Source organism: Lipomyces oligophaga (genome assembly GCF_038497815.1).
Source record: "Lipomyces oligophaga strain CBS 7107 unplaced genomic scaffold V1516scaffold_1, whole genome shotgun sequence".
In the NCBI taxonomy this organism is placed as follows: domain Eukaryota; kingdom Fungi; phylum Ascomycota; class Lipomycetes; order Lipomycetales; family Lipomycetaceae; genus Lipomyces; species [Lipomyces] oligophaga.
Genome location: NW_027117785.1, coordinates 1,845,527 through 1,865,408, shown reverse-complemented (window position 1 = coordinate 1,865,408; position 19,882 = coordinate 1,845,527). Strand labels below are relative to the sequence as shown.

At 42.1% G+C, this 19,882-nt stretch overlaps 9 protein-coding genes and 1 non-coding gene across 10 annotated transcripts; 5 read left to right on the top strand and 5 right to left on the bottom strand.

Moving 5' to 3' along the window:
* Positions 1-54: 54 nt before the first annotated feature.
* Positions 55-962, top strand: V1516DRAFT_669136 (putative polysaccharide biosynthesis protein). The gene is made up of 5 exons (XM_066921129.1): positions 55-299; positions 354-393; positions 443-497; positions 546-769; positions 823-962. The coding sequence occupies exons 1-5, from the start codon at positions 243-245 to the stop codon at positions 903-905; spliced, it is 459 nt and encodes a 152-aa protein (XP_066780193.1). The 5' UTR covers positions 55-242; the 3' UTR covers positions 906-962.
* Positions 898-2,791, bottom strand: V1516DRAFT_632434 (WD40-repeat-containing domain protein). The gene is made up of 2 exons (XM_066919970.1): positions 2,626-2,791; positions 898-2,573 (listed from the first exon to the last, which is right to left on the bottom strand). The coding sequence occupies exons 1-2, from the start codon at positions 2,752-2,754 to the stop codon at positions 963-965; spliced, it is 1,740 nt and encodes a 579-aa protein (XP_066780192.1). The 5' UTR covers positions 2,755-2,791; the 3' UTR covers positions 898-962.
* Positions 2,792-2,960: 169 nt separating this feature from the next.
* V1516DRAFT_669131 (NUC091 domain-containing protein) lies at positions 2,961-5,150 on the top strand. The gene is made up of 2 exons (XM_066921128.1): positions 2,961-3,872; positions 4,317-5,150. Exons 1-2 carry the CDS (start codon positions 3,075-3,077, stop codon positions 4,977-4,979), a joined length of 1,461 nt encoding a protein of 486 aa, XP_066780191.1. The 5' UTR covers positions 2,961-3,074; the 3' UTR covers positions 4,980-5,150.
* Positions 5,151-5,186: 36 nt separating this feature from the next.
* Positions 5,187-5,260, bottom strand: V1516DRAFT_t5. Its single transcript has one exon. It is a non-coding gene; the product is annotated as a tRNA-Ala (tRNA).
* Positions 5,261-8,895: 3,635 nt separating this feature from the next.
* Positions 8,896-9,271, top strand: V1516DRAFT_618049 (uncharacterized protein; the record flags this gene model as incomplete). The annotated part of the gene is made up of 2 exons (XM_066919389.1): positions 8,896-9,072; positions 9,131-9,271. 2 exons carry the CDS (start codon positions 8,896-8,898, stop codon positions 9,269-9,271), a joined length of 318 nt encoding a protein of 105 aa, XP_066780190.1.
* A 151-nt stretch (positions 9,272-9,422) lies between these two features.
* V1516DRAFT_83494 (kinase-like domain-containing protein) lies at positions 9,423-10,906 on the top strand. The gene is made up of 3 exons (XM_066924351.1): positions 9,423-9,714; positions 9,766-9,827; positions 9,879-10,906. The coding sequence occupies exons 2-3, from the start codon at positions 9,793-9,795 to the stop codon at positions 10,834-10,836; spliced, it is 993 nt and encodes a 330-aa protein (XP_066780189.1). The 5' UTR covers positions 9,423-9,714; positions 9,766-9,792; the 3' UTR covers positions 10,837-10,906.
* Positions 10,907-10,975: 69 nt separating this feature from the next.
* On the bottom strand, positions 10,976-12,589 carry V1516DRAFT_683474 (natural resistance-associated macrophage protein-domain-containing protein; the record flags this gene model as incomplete). The annotated part of the gene is made up of 1 exon (XM_066923511.1): positions 10,976-12,589. One exon carries the CDS (start codon positions 12,587-12,589, stop codon positions 10,976-10,978), a length of 1,614 nt encoding a protein of 537 aa, XP_066780188.1.
* Positions 12,590-14,309: 1,720 nt separating this feature from the next.
* Positions 14,310-15,243, top strand: V1516DRAFT_619124 (ceramidase; the record flags this gene model as incomplete). The annotated part of the gene is made up of 2 exons (XM_066919441.1): positions 14,310-14,374; positions 14,448-15,243. 2 exons carry the CDS (start codon positions 14,310-14,312, stop codon positions 15,241-15,243), a joined length of 861 nt encoding a protein of 286 aa, XP_066780187.1.
* A 479-nt stretch (positions 15,244-15,722) lies between these two features.
* Positions 15,723-17,772, bottom strand: V1516DRAFT_619486 (uncharacterized protein; the record flags this gene model as incomplete). Its single annotated transcript, XM_066919457.1, has 5 exons — positions 15,723-16,289; positions 16,336-16,572; positions 16,618-16,833; positions 16,898-17,383; positions 17,431-17,772. 5 exons carry the CDS (start codon positions 17,770-17,772, stop codon positions 15,723-15,725), a joined length of 1,848 nt encoding a protein of 615 aa, XP_066780186.1.
* Positions 17,773-18,254: 482 nt separating this feature from the next.
* Positions 18,255-19,577, bottom strand: V1516DRAFT_683471 (uncharacterized protein; the record flags this gene model as incomplete). Its single annotated transcript, XM_066923510.1, has 1 exon — positions 18,255-19,577. One exon carries the CDS (start codon positions 19,575-19,577, stop codon positions 18,255-18,257), a length of 1,323 nt encoding a protein of 440 aa, XP_066780185.1.
* Positions 19,578-19,882: the final 305 nt, after the last annotated feature.

Genomic DNA, 19,882 nt, shown 5'->3' with positions numbered 1-19,882 from the left:
GATTAGACCTATCACTTCGCCGCAATAAACAATTTAAACCATTAATATCATTAATAATTCTACTTGCTTCTAAAGATCTATAATTATGTCAATCAAAAAATCCACAAAGCTCTTGACTTTATTATTGAACTCCCACACAAAAATTATTCCCTCCCATTTAGGACGTAACTGCTCTGGAGCAACGGAGTACTGTAGATCGAACGACTTGCTCAGCAATTTAGTAAGTCTTTACAAAGTCCGCTATGTCTGCCGCTATACCAAGCGATTTCGATCCTGAAAATGCTCAGAATTTGGAGGAAGTATGTTCATACAGTTGCGGGGAACCTGGAGTGCTGGAATGCTTACAAGATTAGATTGAAAAGCAATTCGCTGTTAGGGCCGTGCAAGAAGCTCGTAAGTTCTTTGATATATCGATTAATTGACTGAAATCTTAAAGTTGTAGAAACGTACTGGAGCCTTTTAGGTAGAATTAAGGGTTCTCAATTTCACTTCACAAAGTTCGTTGTCCAAATATGCTAGCATATTCACTACTAACAGAATCTAAGCATGGATCCGCAGATATACGAGGAATTTATTGAAGCTTTCCCAGAATACTCGACAGCCGAATCAGTTGCTGTGATTGATGAAGATGTCATTAAGTCTCCCACGAATAAGAGACGATGGCATGCCTTTATCTCTAAATACGAAAAAACTGTCAAAGACTATAACTTCGGAACCCTACTGCGAACAGATGTCAAAGCTGAATATGGAGAATCAACCACGATGCTTTGTACGTATAAGCTTTGTTTGAATACTCCGAGCATTTGCTAACTTCACCTTTAGCTGTCCGAATGCAGTTCATAGCATTTGAAATTGCTCGTAACAGACATAATCTCAATGACTGGATCTACGAGGCCACTCAATGATCATTATCAATTATACATATGTTATTAACAAATACATGCTGTACATTTTGCCTTGGATTAATCCCAATAGTTAATCTTTCCATCCAAACCAGCAGTAACAACCTTACTTGTTTCCTGAGGATGAGCAGCTATGCAAGTTAATGCCTTTTCATGAGCCTTAAATTTACTCTTCATCTGCGTAGACTTCCAGTCCCAGAAACATGCATAACCACCAGAATCACCAGACATGAGAAATTGGCCATCCGGAGAGAACTCAACCTGGATCGCATATCCAGCACAGTTATTTCCTCGAAACACTTTCTTACGGTTCTGACGGAATCTATCTGTTGCACCGAAAACTAAAATCTGATTGTCAAGACTTTGGGCGGCCACATATTTTCCATTAGGATGTAGAGCAACCGTAGGCATTGAATGCTGTTGCGGATCGGCTATAAATTTAATGGGAACGTTAATTTGCCATTCCCAAACTCGGATACTTTTATCGTCAGAAGTAGTCATAAACCGACGGTTATCGTCGACAAATGTTATGCTATTAACCGCACCGAGATGGTGGTCATATTCTTGCACAACTTCCCCAGAATTGACATCGAACTGAATAATTTTCTTATCTGACGTACCAACAAGGAATTGGTCCTGTTTGTCGTCGTCAGGATTGAATTTGATACAATTAGGCGACTTGCCAGTCGAAAACCTGGAAATACATTGTCCTGTCTCTGTATCCCAAAGTTTGATCTGAGAGTCATATGCTGCAGACAAAAATTGACGACCATCATTCTTAAAACAAATATCCTTAACTGTTCTTGTGTGTCCCATGTAGGATCTTAAAAGCTCTCTATCATGATAGCAATCCCATAATTTGACTTTCCCATCCATTCCCGACGACAGTAGTAAATGCCCATGTTTGGGAAAGAATCTAAGAGCGGAAACACCGTTTCGGTGACCCGGCCAAGTATAAATTCGCCGTTTCGGAATAAAGCAGTCTTGCTCACCGGGTTCTTTATTGAGGTTAACATTGAGATCGCGAGGAACATGCATGTATGTTCTTCCCAAATAGTCGTAGAGGTTGGAACCATGGAATTGTGTCCGCTCCTTCTTGGATTGCGGTTCTTTCTTAGACTGAGTAGAGGTGACTGTTGTTTCCTCCTCACCCTCCTCTTCTTCAGATACGGAATCTTCTTCAGAGGAGAAAGACTCCTCTTCCTCGGGTGATTCTACATTCGAATCAGTATATCTAGCCCATGGACCCTTGTACGCATCTTCTCCATCAAGAACGCCTGCGTCACCTTTTTTCTGGCGTTTTTGCTTCAAATCTTTAAGTTCCGTTCTAGAGGCCTTAACGTTCAATATATCACGACCTTCGTTCATTTTTGCCTTCTGCAGATCACCAACAAAAACAGCCTCATCGCTCGTCCCTTCTAAAGTCGGCTTGGTTGAGGGATCTCGAGTATAGCCCAAAGTCTGGAAGGATCGATGCTGGACTCGAAATACAGCATCATTGTATGCTTGTTCCTCCGCATATCCCGTTAGCATGTTCTTCCGTTTCAAAGTACTTTCACCTTTAGGATTCGCTGGACCAACAAATGGACGCGACAGTTCTTCATATGTGGGATTATAGGCAATGACCTTATCTGTAACCTTTGGAATTAATGACTGACTTTGTGCAACATCCTAAAACCATGTGAGCATCACTCCTAGTCATATAGTATATGAATCAACATACATTGAATGCAAATGTAGATATCTGCGGCATGGCATGCCGTGGCAACGTAGGTAACGAGGCTAACGATACTAGAGCGCCATCTACCTCTCCCTCTTTCATCTCGGTTTTCTCGCTAGAACTCTCGGACATGTCCTAAACTATAGACTGACTTAATCATGTAATGAACCTCGCATTATGTTTTTTATTATTCACCGCTGGGAATTCTATAACTAGGTCAACTAGATTCACTGTAAGATGAGGTGTCTGTGTCATGAACCTGTTGTCCCAAGCTGAAAAAATTCTTTCTCGGGCCCTACAAATAGAATGGCAGCCTCTTCAAGGTCTTCAATCTTTTTAATTTATAGTTCTGTGTGGTCCGGCTAGTTCACCAATTCCACTTTGAAGAATTTCATATTCTGTGCTTGCAAGTGTGGTAACTTCCGAGTTTTAGATATTTTGCTTTTTTCATTATGGGAGTCGCTAAAAAAGAAAAGAGTAGAGTTGCACGAGAAGGCGGTAAAGACCGACCTGGCAATCTCAAGCTCAAGGGCGAAAATTTCTACAGAGATCATGCCAAGGTCAAGCGATTAAAAATGTACAAGGAAGGTCGACCTGATCGGAATGCACAAGGTGAAATCACTAAGGCTGCTTCGTTTCAGTCGACAGAGACCCCAACTGCTCGTATAGAGCCAAATCGACGTTGGTTTGGTAATACGCGAGTAATTGCTCAGAACACATTGACGCAATTCAGGGAGGCTTTAAATGAGACGAGAAAAAATCCCTATCAAGTCTTATTGCGGCAAAATAAATTACCTATGTCTCTGTTGGAAGAGCAAGTACATGCTGAGACGCCAAAATCTACTGTTGTTGAAACCGAGCCTTTTAATCAAACGTTTGGTCCCAAAGCTCAGCGCAAACGTCCTAAGATTGCTGTTGGCTCATTGAACGACTTGGCTGATAAATCCGTGCAAGATTTCGAAAGCTACGAGCAGAAGTTAGAGAACGAGGCTATGATGTCTGTTACAACTCCGACCGACTGGATCCAAGAGGCCCGAGATGCGATTTTTTCAAAAGGTCAATCAAAACGGATTTGGAACGAACTTTATAAAGTTATTGATTCTTCTGATGTTGTTGTTCACGTTTTGGACGCGCGAGATCCACTTGGTACTCGTTGTCAATCAGTGGAACAATATATCAAGAAAGAGGCTCCCCATAAGCATTTGATTTTCTTGTTAAATAAGTGCGACCTAGTGCCCACTTGGGTAGGAGTAAGTATAATCTTTGTTAACATTTTTTTTCCTTCTATTTGCTTTGGTGGTGGATATATTGGGTTGTCGAGGGAAAATGTGAAGTTCCACTGTAAGTCAAGAAGCCCTTAAGTAGGCCCGGTCCTACACAGTATGACAAAATAATTTTGCTCTACTGATATTCCATGAGGGGAAATCTGTTACAACTTTGGAAGAGTAACTATCTGAGATTAAGTTCGACGTGAGATCAGCCTGAGTTGAGCCCTAGCTGGGTCAGTCGTTTATCGGCTTTGACCCCCATTGCTGGAGGCTCTTAGTTAGCTGACCTAAATCTCTTTTTGCATATAATTTATTTGCAAATATTTTTTTTTTTTTTTGGAATATGAAAGGGGGATATGAAAGGAGGATATGAAGATGTTAAATCGTAAATCGTGATTTTTTGTTCGTATACTAACCGTTTACCAGGCTGCTTGGGTTAAACGACTATCGAAGGATTATCCTACGTTGGCCTTTCATGCATCAATCAACCATTCATTTGGAAAGGGTACACTCATTCAACTTTTAAGACAGTTTTCCGTCTTACATTCGGATCGAAAACAGATTTCAGTAGGATTTATTGGATATCCGAATACCGGAAAATCTTCCATTATTAACACTATTCGTCAAAAGAAAGTTTGCACTGTTGCACCAATTCCTGGAGAAACAAAAGTTTGGCAGTACATTACCCTCATGAAACGAATTTATCTGATTGACTGTCCTGGTGTTGTGCCTCCAAGCACAAAGGATACAGAAACAGATATTCTCCTGCGAGGTGTAGTTCGTGTAGAGAACGTCTCAAATCCGGAACAGTACATTACCGCATTAATGGATCGCTGTAAGCGAGAGCATCTGGAGCGTACATACGAGATTAGTGGGTGGAGCAATAGCAAGGAATTCTTGGAGATGCTTGCCAGAAAGGCTGGTCGTCTCCTGAAAGGTGGCGAACCGGATGAAAATGGTGTAGCCAAAATGGTTTTGAATGACTTCACTCGTGGCCGCATTCCTTGGTATGTTGCACCGCCTGATGACCGTGATGAGGCTCGTGAAGCCGAAGCTGCAGTGACTACAGAACAGTTGAAGACAAAGTAAGAAAAGTTTGATTTTATCAGTTGAATATTTGTATGTATAGTTTGTTTGGAAGCATTTGTTACGGAGTTTGGGTATGATAGTTTAACTTCATGTCATTATTTTTCAAAATAGCTATAAAAAGTAAAATTTTTTTATATCTTTTGTTGTTGAAATAGAGTCGGAATTAATCAGGTTCTGCAGTTTGCGTTCTAAGATGGATAAAAAATTTGGACAAGTCCGGAATCGAACCGGAGACCTTTCGCATGCGAAGCGAACGCGATAACCAACTACACTACATGCCCATTTACATTAAGTTTGAACTCATTTAAATTCATAAGGTCAAAAATTATCCTTGTGAGGTTTCGTAGCTATTCCTGACCCGCCGCGTGCTAAGTCCCACAAGGAAGAAATCGTTGCAGAGCTTGAATTTTCAAGCTATTGGAGCAGTACAGAAAACTTCGTGATATAATATGTCGCGGAGAGACTGACCATGACATGTCATTCTTTAAAGATTTCTTCTAGGTTTTAGTAACGAATGTAACAGTCCGTTTTGGCTTTGATGTGATCACTTTTTGGTTGTCTGAATATTATTTTTAGAACTTTATATGCGAACTAGAAAGTAAATGTTGGAGCTATGCCTTGAACTAGCTACGAAGGATTTCAGTAAAATGCATAACTTTGCGAAGCATATTAATCACTCAAAACGAACTGCTTGCACGTCTAATAGCATATTATAGGTATTATTGGTCTATCTATTCAGATATTGATCAAGTGCTTCATTGATAGATCAGGAGGAAAATGCCGATTTCGACTAAATTGCTCACAGACCATAATCTGAGATTGATCGGCCAATTGGTGCAAAGCCAGCGATTTGACAAAGGTTCTTTGACACAGTATTTTATGCCACCTCTCTACTTTTTAGAGCCAGCTCTTAAAACTTGAGCAGGTTTGAATCTGCCAGTCAATCGAAACTTTTTATCTTCTACCATAATTCGAGATGGCAGGCCTTCGAAAGGAGATTAGAGCTTGCGTAGCAAAAGTTCAGATTCGAGCCAATACCAAAACTCACTTGAATATACTCTAATTATAGTGCAATTTACCATAGTGTCTTAGCCTCGCTTATTTGTGTCTAGAAGCTGCATTGAGCGGCAATGTCGCAACATCGAGCTCACCAACCAGCAACTCAGAGGAAATTGTCCAAATAGTATCTAGAACTAGCCTATTAATGCAAAATCAATCTGAAACGCTAAAACTCATGTACATTGTTAAAATAAAAAATGCTTTATATGTTCTTTATAGTAGCATAATTTGGGAAGAGTAGACTGGAGTTAAGAACGAGACAGTGGCTTCATTACAATCGTAACCTGGTCATTCAATCGCAATTTATGCCAGAGCAACTTTAGTTATTTACTAAATCTAATGACATAGTTAAATATACTAGTAATGTCTACTTAAAGTTGTGTGCAGACAGAGTAATGCGAACGCATAATATGATAGATGATAGTCCAGAAATAGGGATCAATATTCTTGGCTGGTTTCCAGTCATGCACAATGCAGCTCCTGAAATTTCTGAGATGAAATTCTTGTTCGCGGAAGGTGAAGACTGACATCTTAATTGTTGAGCAGAACTCCCTGGAGACGCTTAAGTTGCATTTTTAATGTTTTTACGTTCCAGTACAATTAAACTCATTGACAAGATATTTCGTTCCCAGATCAGGCAGACAAAGCAGATTTAGTCGTCGACCAGAACCAATGACATGGACATTTGATAATCGTAATTAAAATCCAGGATATATAAATACGAACATCAGCATGTGACATGTCACGATCAGCATAGCTGCTTCGACTGTCATTTCGGGATAGATGTAACGTCTTCGGAAAGGAATCAACTGATTCTGAACGAAATCGAACTCAAAATTTTACATTAAACAGTTATGAAGTCCTAGAGTATGCATGCTCTACAACATTCCAATGTATAAACCTATGAAGAAATATTGTTAAACATTTCGTATTTCGCATAATCCAATTACTATAAACAGAACTGCTAAATGCTGCTCTTGCTCGAACTATAGAAATTACTGGAGTAAATAGGCGCAATTGCAAAAACGAGTCTGAATTGCAGAGTGATTAAGGTTTGTGCGAAAAGTGTAAAAATTAGTGTGGAAAGTTTAGCTGTAAGCGATGAACTTTACTGCCACTGCAAATTGGGTTTGATGATCTTTCTGTTCATCATCGAAACTCGAATATGGAGACGTACAGCTCAGAAAATTTCCGAAAATTTATGTTGTGTGCTATTGGTAAGGAATTCACTATTTAAACGCAAGACTAGCTTTGTATAGATAATAAAGCTACTGGCCGATGCAGTAAAAAATCCCAACAGACATACTTGTAGAGAAGCAAAAATCATTCAGTTCAAATCGAATGCAGCTGCTACCGTTACGTACACGGTGAACTAGTGACATCTTCTAGCATCGCTTAGTGACGCTTAGTGACGAGGCTATGCACAATAACGATGCTGCTGACTACTTCAATTCCTAGCTGACGATAGATTGCCACTCCAGAGCAATCCATCTCTGTCATTCTGACGAGCCAAGACCGCGCAGATATATCTAGAAAGCTATCGAAGTGCTATCCGAGGCGCAGTGCACAGCTCCAGACATATTTCTAATAATAAGGACACCAGAGCATACTGTATAGGTGGCGAGGATCAGCTCAAACGCCGGTGGAACACATAACGAGCAGAGAAAATAAGGTTATGATTTTGACGTCATTACTCAAATACAACTAAGGGTCCACATCGATAGATCTGGTGGTGAACGTAGCGAATATATAAAGAGACATCGATCTCCGAAATTTATGCAAGATAATTTACATAGAATTTATTCTCTTCTCTCTAATTATTGAAATTCACAAAATGGGAAACTGTAATTCATTGCCCAAGACGAGGCGGACGTCGTCTTCCGCTTCATCTTCAACATATTACGACAAACCTCGAACTTCGGAATCAAGTACACGACGCCAGTCGTTAGCACCTATTCCTTCATCTGATCCTTCCGCCGTGAGACCTATCTTCCTTCGGCCTGCAATCTCACGTCACTATGATAACAACCTCGAATGATTGACTGCAAATTCACATCAGGGTTCGCTTATGATCTGGACTACGAAGTTGCGGATTAAATCTGTGAGGGGTCAAGACCCTCTAAGTGAAGCTTTAAAATATTCAGCTTTAAGGTTACATGATTGATTTCTATTATGCGTGATTTGCAATCTTAGTTTATGCTTACTTATTGTCCTTACAATCTCTTATGGCTTGCGAATGAATGCGGCAACCAGAGCTTTTTAAGCTATTTAAGCCATAGTTCATGCTTATTCACAATTTTTCAAGGCTCCTACAGTATTTGAATGATTTATGTATAATTTACATTACATGACCATGAATTAATTTCTTGACCTAGCTGGTCTAATTCTATGGCCTAATTGATAGCTTAGAGCGAGCGCTCTGCTAGGTATTTTGAAAGATATTTCAGTAAATTAATACATCGAATATGATCATGATCAATAGTCATTCGTATTCAGCGAATGAAATAAATCGACTTCAAAAATCAATGTCTAATTTCTAAATTTGAAAATGCATATATCTAATTCATGAGAATTCGTCTATATAGTAGCAAGAATATTCTATATAATCACATGATATATCACGTGATAAATTGGAATTTGCTTAATCTGAATTGCAAGACAACTCTAAGCATTTTTTTATCTTTCAGTAACTATTAATAAGTTATTAGAGAGAAGTCTATATACCCGGGTTTATTTAATTGCTAGTTACAAATATTGGCTTGATTTGAAAATTTGTACGATAATGCCATCGATTATGTCTGCTTTGGTTCGACCTCGGTTCGGCAACCGAGGTTTTCAGACGTCTATTACCAGTGGAATGCCGACTTTATTTAATGCTTTGAATAAGTTAATAGCGAATCCAGTTCCTGGAATATCGTATATTGAAAGTCAAACTGGACAAACCCGCAATAAACACGTCAAAGCGTATAAAATGAAGACACATACTGGAATGGCAGCGCGGTTTCTGAAATCGAATTCTGGCACCTTCAGACACGTATGCGCTTTTCATTTACATATTTCCTGATTCTACGAGTATATACTAACAAGAGTAGGGCCCAGTGGCTAGTAAGCACGGAAACGCTGGTTGGAATCGTACAATGCGAACTAGAAACCACAGAGGCGGAATTGCACTAGGACCTGGGCATGGAAACCATTTAAAGACCATTCGACGGCTGATGCCTTATTCACAATGACATAATAAATCGTATTGCTGGATTTGTTTTGTTTAGTTTGTACATAGCTCTATGGATGATACATAATTTATTGCTGAAGACAATGTGGCTATAATACCCTTAGTTGTGACACGACACGACTGCATCGACAATCAAGAATCTTAGCAACGTAGATTACCTACAAAAATCCTTAGCATCTATTTACGATCGAGCAAATAAGTGCATATTTAAAAACTTTACTTATAAATTATTGCTCAAGACTTGCTCTCTGAAGCTGTAAGATTGGTTGTACTCAGAAAATCACTGATTACAGCGATTCGTTAGATCAAGACTAGATCCGAGTTGTTTAGTCTTGTTTCCCAATATACAATTATTATCCTGCTCCACTCGCATTCACACTGCAGAATTCTCAGTCGGCCGTTCAAGTATCCACTCTTTTGAGTCCTGGTGGTGGCCATTTGCAGGTATATAGGCAGGATTGTCCAGGTTTGGTGACATGATAATTAACTGTACAGAACTCACGAACCGATTCACGATCAGACATGTCTAATTCGTCGAGTATATCTCAATATCAACAGTATGCTAGCCTGTTATTTTATGATTATTGTGGACTAAATTGTATCATTAGGCTTGAAAAGCTGGGCGAAGGTACTTACGCCACTGTCTATAAGGGCCGGAACCGAACCACGGGCGAGCTCGTTGCTCTGAAGGAGATCACTTTGGATAGCGAAGAAGGCACGCCATCAACAGCTATTCGGGAAATTTCTTTGATGAAGGAACTTAAGCATGAGAATGTTATGTCACTTTACGACGTGATTCATACCGAAAACAAACTCAATTTAGTGTTTGAATACATGGATCGAGATTTAAAGAAGTACATGGATCTAAGAGGGGACCATGGCGCTCTCGATTACGCTACGATCAAGAGTTTTATGTATCAGCTTTTGAACGGAATTGCGTTTTGCCATGATAATCGCGTTTTGCATAGAGATTTGAAGCCGCAGAACTTGTTAATTAACAGCAAGGGTCAGTTGAAACTTGGAGATTTTGGCTTAGCTCGTGCGTTTGGAATTCCGGTTAACACATTCTCCAACGAGGTCGTAACACTATGGTATCGAGCTCCGGATGTACTTCTTGGCTCGCGGACTTATTCGACTTCGATCGATATGTGGTCTGCTGGATGTATCATGGCCGAGATGTATACTGGACGGCCGTTGTTTCCAGGCACAACGAATGAAGATCAGCTACAGAAGATTTTCAGATTAATGGGCACGCCTACTGAGCGGACGTGGCCAAACATCTCGCAGCTTCCAAACTACAGGTCGAATTTTCCAGTCTACGCTCCTCAGGATCTCCATGCAATTCTTCCGCAGATTGATCACCTAGGTCTAGAATTATTATGTTTGATGCTTCAGTTACGCCCTGAAAATCGGATTAGCGCTAGGGATGCATTGAAGCATCCATGGTTTGCCGATTACCTCAATGCTCGGCAGTCGACAGTGCCATCTTTGCAAACTGACTTGACGGGACAAAACGTAATGGGACCACCCCAGCTGCCTTCGGGTCCTTTGCCCTACGGAATGTAATTTTTTGTTTACTGTATGGATTGCAGTATTCTGCAGTATTAGTGAAATTATTATGTTATAAATGCAATAAATAATATTAATGGACCAATATAGCATAGAAAAAACCAGTTTTCCCAAAACCTTAAATTTAGAGCACAAATCAAATCGTCGCTTCACCGATACCCAGTAATACAATCAAGTAGACGTTCAAACCGGAGATAAAAATCCAAATCATGAATCCTAGAATTGAGACGACGATATTGTTTGACATATCGGCATATTTTATACTGGGTACTTGTGTGATTTGCTGAGGGATAGTACCTTCGGATAACATTTCATTTTGTGAAATTTCAGTGATTTGGACTTCGGCCGGATCCATGAATTCGCCGCTATCCAAAGGAACTTGCATAAATTTTTTTCTGCAGGTAAAATAGATCAGAGGGGCTGAGACGAATGGAAGCAAAATGGAAAGAATGACTTGCGACAGATTCAGGACTACAGATAAACCTTCACGGCCGACGGCAGCAGCGACAACGATACATGGCACAATGGCAATCCCACGAGTAATTAAACGACGGAGCCAGGGACGCATAGACCAATGCAGAAACCCCTCAGAGACCATTTGTCCAGCAAGGGTACAGACAATACCTGCGGACTGGCCGGAAAATAGTAGTGCAAGTGCGAACACAGTTCCTGCACCTTTGCCGAGACTTGAGACAAGCATATTGTAGATGGAAAAAAGATCAGCATCCTCGGCGCCAGGAGTATTCGAAAGTGTAGCACCAGCGACAATGAGGATCGATGAATTAACGAAAAGCGCAAATGTAAAAAGACATATGGCCAGTTCAATGATGGAAAATCGAAGAGAATGTTTGATGGCGGCCAGCGAAGGGGCGTAATCGTCTTCATAATCGTCTTTGGTCGCGTCGGAAACGTATCGTCCTGCACTGATGTCGAAGTCTTTCAAGCGTGCTTGCACAAGCCCAGATCCAAGATATAAACTATGCGGCATGACGGTAGCGCCCAGAATACCACAGGAAGCGTAGAGACCATCGCTAGTGACTACTGTCTTCGAAGGTATGTAACCTTTGAAAACCTCGCCAACGGATGTTCCAGAAATCTGGCTCAGCTCGACACAGAAACAAATGACAACCGCAAGAACAAGGATCGCTACGCCTTGTTCAAAAAACCGCAGGCCCTTGAGTCCTCCGTTGGGCCGATAAGCCAATAGGACGAACAAGACGTCGACTATAGTTATCGCGACGCCGGCTACAAGTGGGACCTTGATGAGAATGTTGAGTGAGATTGCGGTACCGATAACTTCCGCAAGATCGGTTGCGATAATCGCAACTTCCGCCGCAATGTAGAGAATAATACATAGCCAGCGGGGAAAGTTTGCCCGACAGTTCTGAGCTAGATCTTTACCAGTAACAGAACCAAGTTTCGCGCTCAATGACTGCAGGAAGATGGCAAAAATGTTTGAAAGTAGAACCACGAAAAGTAGCTTGAATCGAAATTGTGCGCCAGCTGATACGTCGGTCGAGTAGTTGCCTGGATCGATATATGCGACTGCAATCATGAACCCAGGTCCAATGAATCGTGCAAATTTCAAAAACACATTACGAAGAGTATAGATCGAGAATAGATTATGCTTTGGTTGATATCGCTCGTCTCTACCAAGCTCCTGGACGCGGAAAGCAGATTTCTTATGGTCCAGATCGTCCAGCGGAATATCCATTGAAGAATGTCTATCGCGTATTTCGATGTCGTCCATCTCGACCGTGCTAATACTTGCGCCTGACCTGCTTCCTCGTCTATATGTTGTCCTGGACTGAATGTACGGGTTTACCATGACTGGATTTTCTATTTATTCTGCGTGTCTTGTGCAGCTGAACCGTCTATTTGTAGGGGAAGGTCTTATGAGAGATTCCGGAAAGTCTAATGTGGATGAGCAAATATGTCGCTGGCCCGACCAGCGAGAGGCTTTGTCCCAGTTGTTACAACAGCCAAGATATTTTGCTCCCTTTAAGTAAGAAATGTTTTCTTTTCTATATTTATATCCTTTATGAAGGATTTTATTTTGTAATATTAATGATGTAAGAAACAATTGTAGAACAATGTTGAGAATCAAGTTACGAAATAGTGTTTGCGGCCGTATTAATTTTAAAGACGGCCTAGAATATGTGAGTGGTTTCGCTAAGCTCAGCCTCTAGTCTAATTCGTCTTAAATTCAAGTTCGACATAGCTTATCCACAAAGAGAGGTCCAGGACAATCGCTTGATATTCAGAAGCACTGTACCAAAATAGAACAAACAAGATGGGAACACAACCCACTCGCTGACCGAACAGAGCTTTAGCCCATACTCAAAAACTCATGATGTCTGTCGGTGCACTTGGTATTGCGTAATTGTACAAATTACATATGTTCTGACGACAGTTATCTATATCTGTCTGGTATGCAGCACATTAATAGCTGGCTATTATATCGCAAATCTTATGGCTGGCTTGGATGGCTGGTTAGTACTGATAGCAGTGGTCCAGTTTATGGCTACCGATAGCCGTGTGTACATGGGTTTTGTGTCATCTTCCTAATCTGGAAGTGTAATTAGATTTTGGCGCGAGGAAAATGATTTCGAAGGAGCAGAAAAGCGACTATTAATGTATCAGATTGTAATATGTCTATACATAGATAAGCTTATCTGGACTACGTTACGAGGAAGCGGTTGGCATAATTTCCACAGTAGCAGTCGCGAAAACAAACCTGCTGGACGCTACTATGTTAGCTTCGAGCTGTAAAGACAATATCGAGCCAATAGCACCTACTCATATAGACACTGGGTGAAATTGCCCGCTGCACACGTTTCAGACATCCCACAAACACCTCAGTGGCAGCACCAACTCATCGCCATCCGCCAGGTATCCGAGCTAGAGATATACAAAGAAGTTCCCAGTGGATAAAGTCCCAAGGGCCGGCCGATCCGCCAAATTCCGGAGCAAGGAAGAGACAAGACTCGATAAGAATGCGTCTAGCTGAAAAAACGTAATAGACGAAGAGAAACAAATGCTTATTGGGAGTGATATAGCCTGCACTAAGTAGTATTACTGTCCTGCGAAAACCGCCGCAGGTTTGTGAAGGTGTTCTGTAGAGCTGTACTGTAACTGTACTGGTCCGCTCCCAGCCCGCCAGCCTCGTCAGCCCGTTCGGTTCAGGGCGGTCGCTTCTATTCATACTATTCTTTCAACGATCTCTCGTAACATATTTGATATTCGTGAACTATAGCGTGTCTCTTCCGTAATTTCCAGATTGTATCTCGTCGCTATCCGACTCGAATAGCCTGCTCTTTTTTGTCAGGTTTGCTTGTTCTTAGTCACAAAGGACTCTATTCACAGCGTTTAGCACGGCTTCTCCGGATATTGTTACTGCTGCTTGGCTTTCTTTCTGCTTCTTTTTTTGATTCCAGGCAATTTCTTTGTATCTGTTCGACTTTGCTACTATGGTTTCTCTTCCGTTTTCAATCCCGTATCCTCCACCTCCTGGAGATGGATTTTGGGGTCCTCAGTAAGTTTCCAGCACACTTTACCTTACACAGCAGAAATACAGCTTTCGTCCGAATTCCTTACTGATTTCATAGAACGTCCACGATTGACTGGTGCGAAGAAAACTATGTAGTGACTCCGTACATTGCCGAGGCTATGAATACAATCACCAACGGCATGTTTATTGCGCTTGCCGGGTTTGCGATTTACAACGCCGTTACGCAGAAACATGAGCGCCGGTTCATCTTGACTGCCATGGGCTTTGCTCTTGTTGGTGTTGGATCCTGGTTGTTTCATATGACTTTGCAGTACGAGTATCAGCTTCTCGACGAACTGCCTATGATCTATGCGACTTGCATACCGACCTGGTCGGTATTTTCGTACGCACGAAATAAGCGCGACACAATTCTGCTTGGCTTTTATATTTTCTTGGGTGCGTTCACTTTGACCGCTGTGTATCTCTATTTTAAGGACCCCACTATTCACCAAGTGGGATACGCGGTGATTACAGGCATGGTCTTATTTCGCTCCTTGTACCTTATCGTGACCAAGATCGACGACGCTTCGATCCGTGCGGACATGTGGAAAACTGTCGTAATTGGTGTAGTCACTTTCTTGTCAGGATATGCCATCTGGAATCTCGACATCCATTTCTGTTCGCATATCAGACATGCTCGCAGAACTATCGGTATGCCTTATGGTTTCATTCTCGAGTTTCACGGCTGGTGGCATATTTTGACGGGACTGGGCGTCTACTATTATCTGGTTTTCTTGGAGTACTTGCGCATCTGTCTGCGTGGCCATTCAAAAGACTATGTTTTTGTCTGGGAGAAGGGATTTTTTCCTCACGTCGATCTCAAGAAGTCGCTTGACTCGAAAAAGACGAACTGAATTCTGTGTTCAATTTCCACTCTTTAGTTGGATATAAATAATACAGAACAAAAAGTGTTGTTTTAATCGGTTAGCCATTATGTCCGTTATGTCTGCGTTGTTATATTTTGTTACGTTCGTAGTTAAAGCTACAGTTGATACAGTTGCTCATTAGAATGGTTGGCTCGTTGGGATACTAATGCCTGAATATTGATTGACTTGCTTCATGCTTGATTCCATGAGATAAGTTTCCACGACCTCACGTTGCTTTTATCCACATTGTTCCTGTTATGCTTATGTTTATGTTTTCTATCGGCTTTCTTGGTTTCTTGGTTTGTTGATGTGTGCCTATCTATGTTAGACCAGATCTCTCTTGTCTGCTCGACTAGAGCCTGCTTGTAGCTTATATTTCTTTACTGAATGCAGGATGATAGGTTTCTTATACAACAATTTCTTTTTATATTTTATTTAGATTGATCTAAATATGTACTTGAATTCGGTCATCGTCTGGATCGACTCATGCCATTTCCAGGACCAGTCCCAGCTACCGCCAGCCCACTAGAACTAGAATTGCTCCCAGGGTGAGTTTCGAAATAATCAACATATTCCATGATTCCTTGTCTCGCCGGCTCCAGATTCGTCTTGTTTTTGGCCGGACATCGAATAACAACATTATCTATCGGTGACGGATTGGCTCCCGGAATATCCGGTACTCCGTTTGCCTTCTCAAATGGATTTGTAAATTTCACAAAAACGTTGTATTTCCTCATCAATACTTGAATCTGATGTCCGGACGGGCCAATAATGTTTCGATGGTATGCCTCGGGAACATAAAATGATATTTCTGCTGGCAGCTCACCCTCTAAAAGCTGTAGCCCATACTGCGCTTCTGCGTAACTACCTGATACCAAATCAATCAGAAAGTTGTATTCAGTAAACGGCAAGAACTTCAGATGAACTCGAGATAAAGTCATGATCCGATTAATCTTGCCGTTTTTCTTGCCCGCTATGAACTCTCGCTGGTCCACTGATAATTCGATTCGAAACCTGACTTGATGTATCTCGGTCTAGTCTTCATTAGCATTGCTACGGCCAACAGTTTCAGTTACTTACAGGCCAAATTGACAGTCCATTTATTTGTGTGATGGCCGATTTGACAAACTCTAATTTCCCAAGAACATTGATGGCTCCATTTAAATAAGTTATTGCTGTAGTAGAAGCAGCAGATATTCGCTGAATATTCTCTCGAATCAAGGACAAACTTGGCAGCTCCTTGGGTGGGACAACATATCCATTTTCATCGGAGTGGCCCTCAGATAGCCAATAATCAGCAGAATATATTTCGCATGTCTAGTAATTAACAGATGCAATGGAAAGCAAACCAAACAAACCTACCAATTTAGCGATAGACCGAATCGTACTTTCAACGAATATGTGCGATGAACATTGTACCCGAACTTCAGTTTTACCAGATCCTAAGTAGGGCAACTGAATGAAAGCTTGATGTTGATACGATAATTTTTCCAGCTCGTCCAAATTATTGACTAGCAAATGGTCAACCTTGCCAGCCGGGATGACAAAATCTTTCGAATAGACAGTCGTCTTGGCAATCTAATATCAGTTAGAACATCCTCAGTCTTAGTTAACTATACTGACAAAAGCAGAATCTGCCTACCAAGCTCTCCAAATCAGAACGCAAACTATCGACATCGATTTCTGAACCAGAAATGTAAATTTCGTCATATTCACGTCGCGCATGTGTTTTATCCATAGAAGAAAAGATTTCAGGAAACAGAGGTGGTAGATATAGCTTTGTGTTTGTATCTTTTGCAAGTGTCTTAAAGTTGACGAGATCTCGACCTGCGAGTAAGGGTATTATTGATAATGGCACTGAAATACGATCAATGTATGATCCGTTCAAATTGTCAATAGTGAGCGAAACGCGGGTATGTGCAAGTGAAACGCTATCGGTATCTCCGTAGATGAGAATATAATTTTCGTTTCGTTCCGATTCTAGCGCTTGGAAATCTTTGGGTAGAGTAGACGTTATAAATATGGTTGTGGTGGTATATGAAGCAATAAGATCAAGCTGAGTAATTAATAACTGGTTGTCACTTTTGGATTCTAGAATGCGTGAGTCGACGCTCAGATATTTGTATCCCTAAAAACCGTTAATATGATGCGAAGGAGACTGTCCCTATTACATACAATTTTATAATACTGTTGTAGAATTTTCATTCGGTGTTCTACAACCTCAGAAGGCGATCCAGTTATAACCACAGTCGCAACAGATCCATTTATGACAACAGTGGCTGCAGGTTCACCTGTGTCGGCGTTGATTTCGTCAAGAGCTACCCGTACTCCACCCAGATTATCAAACTTCCGCATTCCATCATCCGAATTGATATTATTCCAATTATGATAACCATTAAATACGGAGACTGTTGGTGCTTGGGGCTCCTCAAGAAACATATACTCCATCGAGAGAGCCACGGTCATCAGTTCTGAACTCAAGGCGGACAGATCTGACGACTCAAGATCAATTGACATATCTGACACGTCCGCTACATGCTGCAAAGGCGTCGTATCCGGCATATTAACTGAATACAGATGTTAATCGTATTTTATAGCCAATTTAAATAGTCGAATGCTATTCAAAACTAGATCCGGTAGTGTAAACAAAACAGTACCGGCTTTGCAATACGCGCATGCTTACACTATGAGGGAATGGTACAGAAACGTGACATGAGATTGATGACGTGCAACTCAGATCACAGACAACAATGTATCGATGTAGCAAGAAATGTACAATTAGCTATAGAGTCGTAAACAGATTGAAAAATCAAACAAGTTCATTAAAAATTACGAAACGCCGATCCAAATCCGAAAGTAGGAAGAACATCATGATGGCCTATAAACAAGTACTTTTGAATTTTAAATATACAGATCGATCTGGGTGCATCCAAATAACACACAGATAGTTCACCGATAATACTAGCCAAAGAAAATGAATGCGAAGGAAAAATCGCGACTCACATTATTGTGCAGCAACTGGGAGAGGACTTGCGATCGGACGTGGAAACCTGTTTCAACAGCTTCTTTTCGCGAAACGATGATGACGACGGCGGCCGTGTCCGTTGGGACTTGTCGCCAGAAAGCCGCTTAGTCGGCATACGTCTAACACTAAGCGAATCATCGTCGGAGTCTGCTTGGGAAAAGCATTGTTCGATTTGGTCAGCATTGGTAAGTGTGTGATTGTGATGATGCTGGCGAGGAGTGCTCGCAGGCGAGTCTGTCTCAACCAGCCGTTCTGAAGGCTGCACCGCAGACTGATTTGGACTTGCCTGCACAGACTCAACCACGGTTGGGGGCCCGGACAGGGGCCAGTGTATGTCAGCATGCTCGCTGTCCACAGATATATTATTATTGAACGATTCTCGCTTCTGGGCGTATGGTCTCACGGGGAGTTCCGGAGTTGTGACTGCCGAGAGTGGAGAGGATGCTGGAAACGGATCACCAGAATTTGAATGAGAGAGCTTGTCGCTGAAAGCAGAGTCATCGCTCTGCCGGCGTGCTACAGAGGTGCGGTTTGAGTTGGAAGTAGCTTCGTAGTCATCATCAACGTCGGCATCGTAGAGATGGTCTCGACCAGTGTTGATGGCCGGTAGATTCTGCCGTCTCCGGCGTCGGCTTCGACGAGCGAAATGTGAGGCCGATGAGTAGGGAGCAGTAAACCCGGACGAAGACGGGTCAGGCGACCGACACTGCTCATCATGAGATGTCATAGAGCTTGTACTTGTGCGAGAGCCGTCTAGAGAGGAAGATGCGATAGCACTTATGGCGGCAGCAGCGAGAGCTAACGAGCCAGAAACATGATCTTTCTGGGCCTGTTGCTGTTGCTGTTGCTGTTGCTGTTGGTGAATTGAGTAGTGCCTTTGTCCCCCCGTTTGGTGGAGAGCGTGGTAGAGATGAGGAGGACTATGAAAAGGAGCCGAATGAGGATGCGTGGAAGCTGTATGGGGAGTCGTGCCGGGGACAGACATGGAGCGCGACTTTGATTTGTTCGTGTTGGCGAGGGCTGAAGCGACAGAGCGGGCACGTAGAACTTTAGACTGCTCTTGTGACTGTTCGTCTGGAGGGTCATGAGCACGCAGACCGACCGAGTCTATGCTTGATCTCGAAGGAAGGGCCGTCTGAGAGTCAGGATCAGTAGCGAAGCCTACCTGTCTTGACCACGATTCAATGTCCGGGTACTGTGGGCAGAAGTTAGCAGGCAAAGAAGGATTTCTGGCGTCGGAAACCCGACAGCAGCAGAGGGGGAAGAAACTGACATTGACCGCGGAGGACGACGACATGACAGCCTAAGAGGGGATCCGGGCTGCATGCGAGACTGGACAGGGCACGTAGCGGACGTCTAGCAGATCTATCTATCTAAGGCACGACGATCGTGGATACACGAGAGGTCATGGTGTGGCAGATGAGAAGGAAACGAAGGAAACGAAGCAAGTTTTATAATTCGGGTCTAATTTAGACGGAAGTCGGAGCAACAAGCGAATCCGGAGAAATCGAATCGAGCTTGGTTACGAGCTTAGTGTGTGGTCGTTCGGCTGACGTTTTTCACTCGCGCGCCGTAACAATACGGTGGGAATACGGTTTCGCG

Excerpts from the sequence above, each read along its gene's own strand:
- V1516DRAFT_83494 (XM_066924351.1), top strand. The coding sequence starts at position 9,793 with ATGTCTAATTCGTCGAGTATATCTCAATATCAACA. Across the intron at positions 9,828-9,878 it reads AGTATATCTCAATATCAACA|GCTTGAAAAGCTGGGCGAAG; the intron begins GTATGCTAGCCT and ends TTGTATCATTAG.
- V1516DRAFT_632434 (XM_066919970.1), bottom strand. The coding sequence starts at position 2,754 with ATGTCCGAGAGTTCTAGCGAGAAAACCGAGATGAAAGAGGGAGAGGTA. Across the intron at positions 2,574-2,625 it reads TATCTACATTTGCATTCAAT|GATGTTGCACAAAGTCAGTC; the intron begins GTATGTTGATTC and ends ACATGGTTTTAG.
- V1516DRAFT_669131 (XM_066921128.1), top strand. The coding sequence starts at position 3,075 with ATGGGAGTCGCTAAAAAAGAAAAGAGTAGAGTTGCACGAGAAGGCGGT. Across the intron at positions 3,873-4,316 it reads TAGTGCCCACTTGGGTAGGA|GCTGCTTGGGTTAAACGACT; the intron begins GTAAGTATAATC and ends ACCGTTTACCAG.
- V1516DRAFT_669136 (XM_066921129.1), top strand. The coding sequence starts at position 243 with ATGTCTGCCGCTATACCAAGCGATTTCGATCCTGAAAATGCTCAGAAT. Across the intron at positions 498-545 it reads TCTCAATTTCACTTCACAAA|CATGGATCCGCAGATATACG; the intron begins GTTCGTTGTCCA and ends ACAGAATCTAAG. Across the intron at positions 770-822 it reads AGAATCAACCACGATGCTTT|CTGTCCGAATGCAGTTCATA; the intron begins GTACGTATAAGC and ends CTTCACCTTTAG.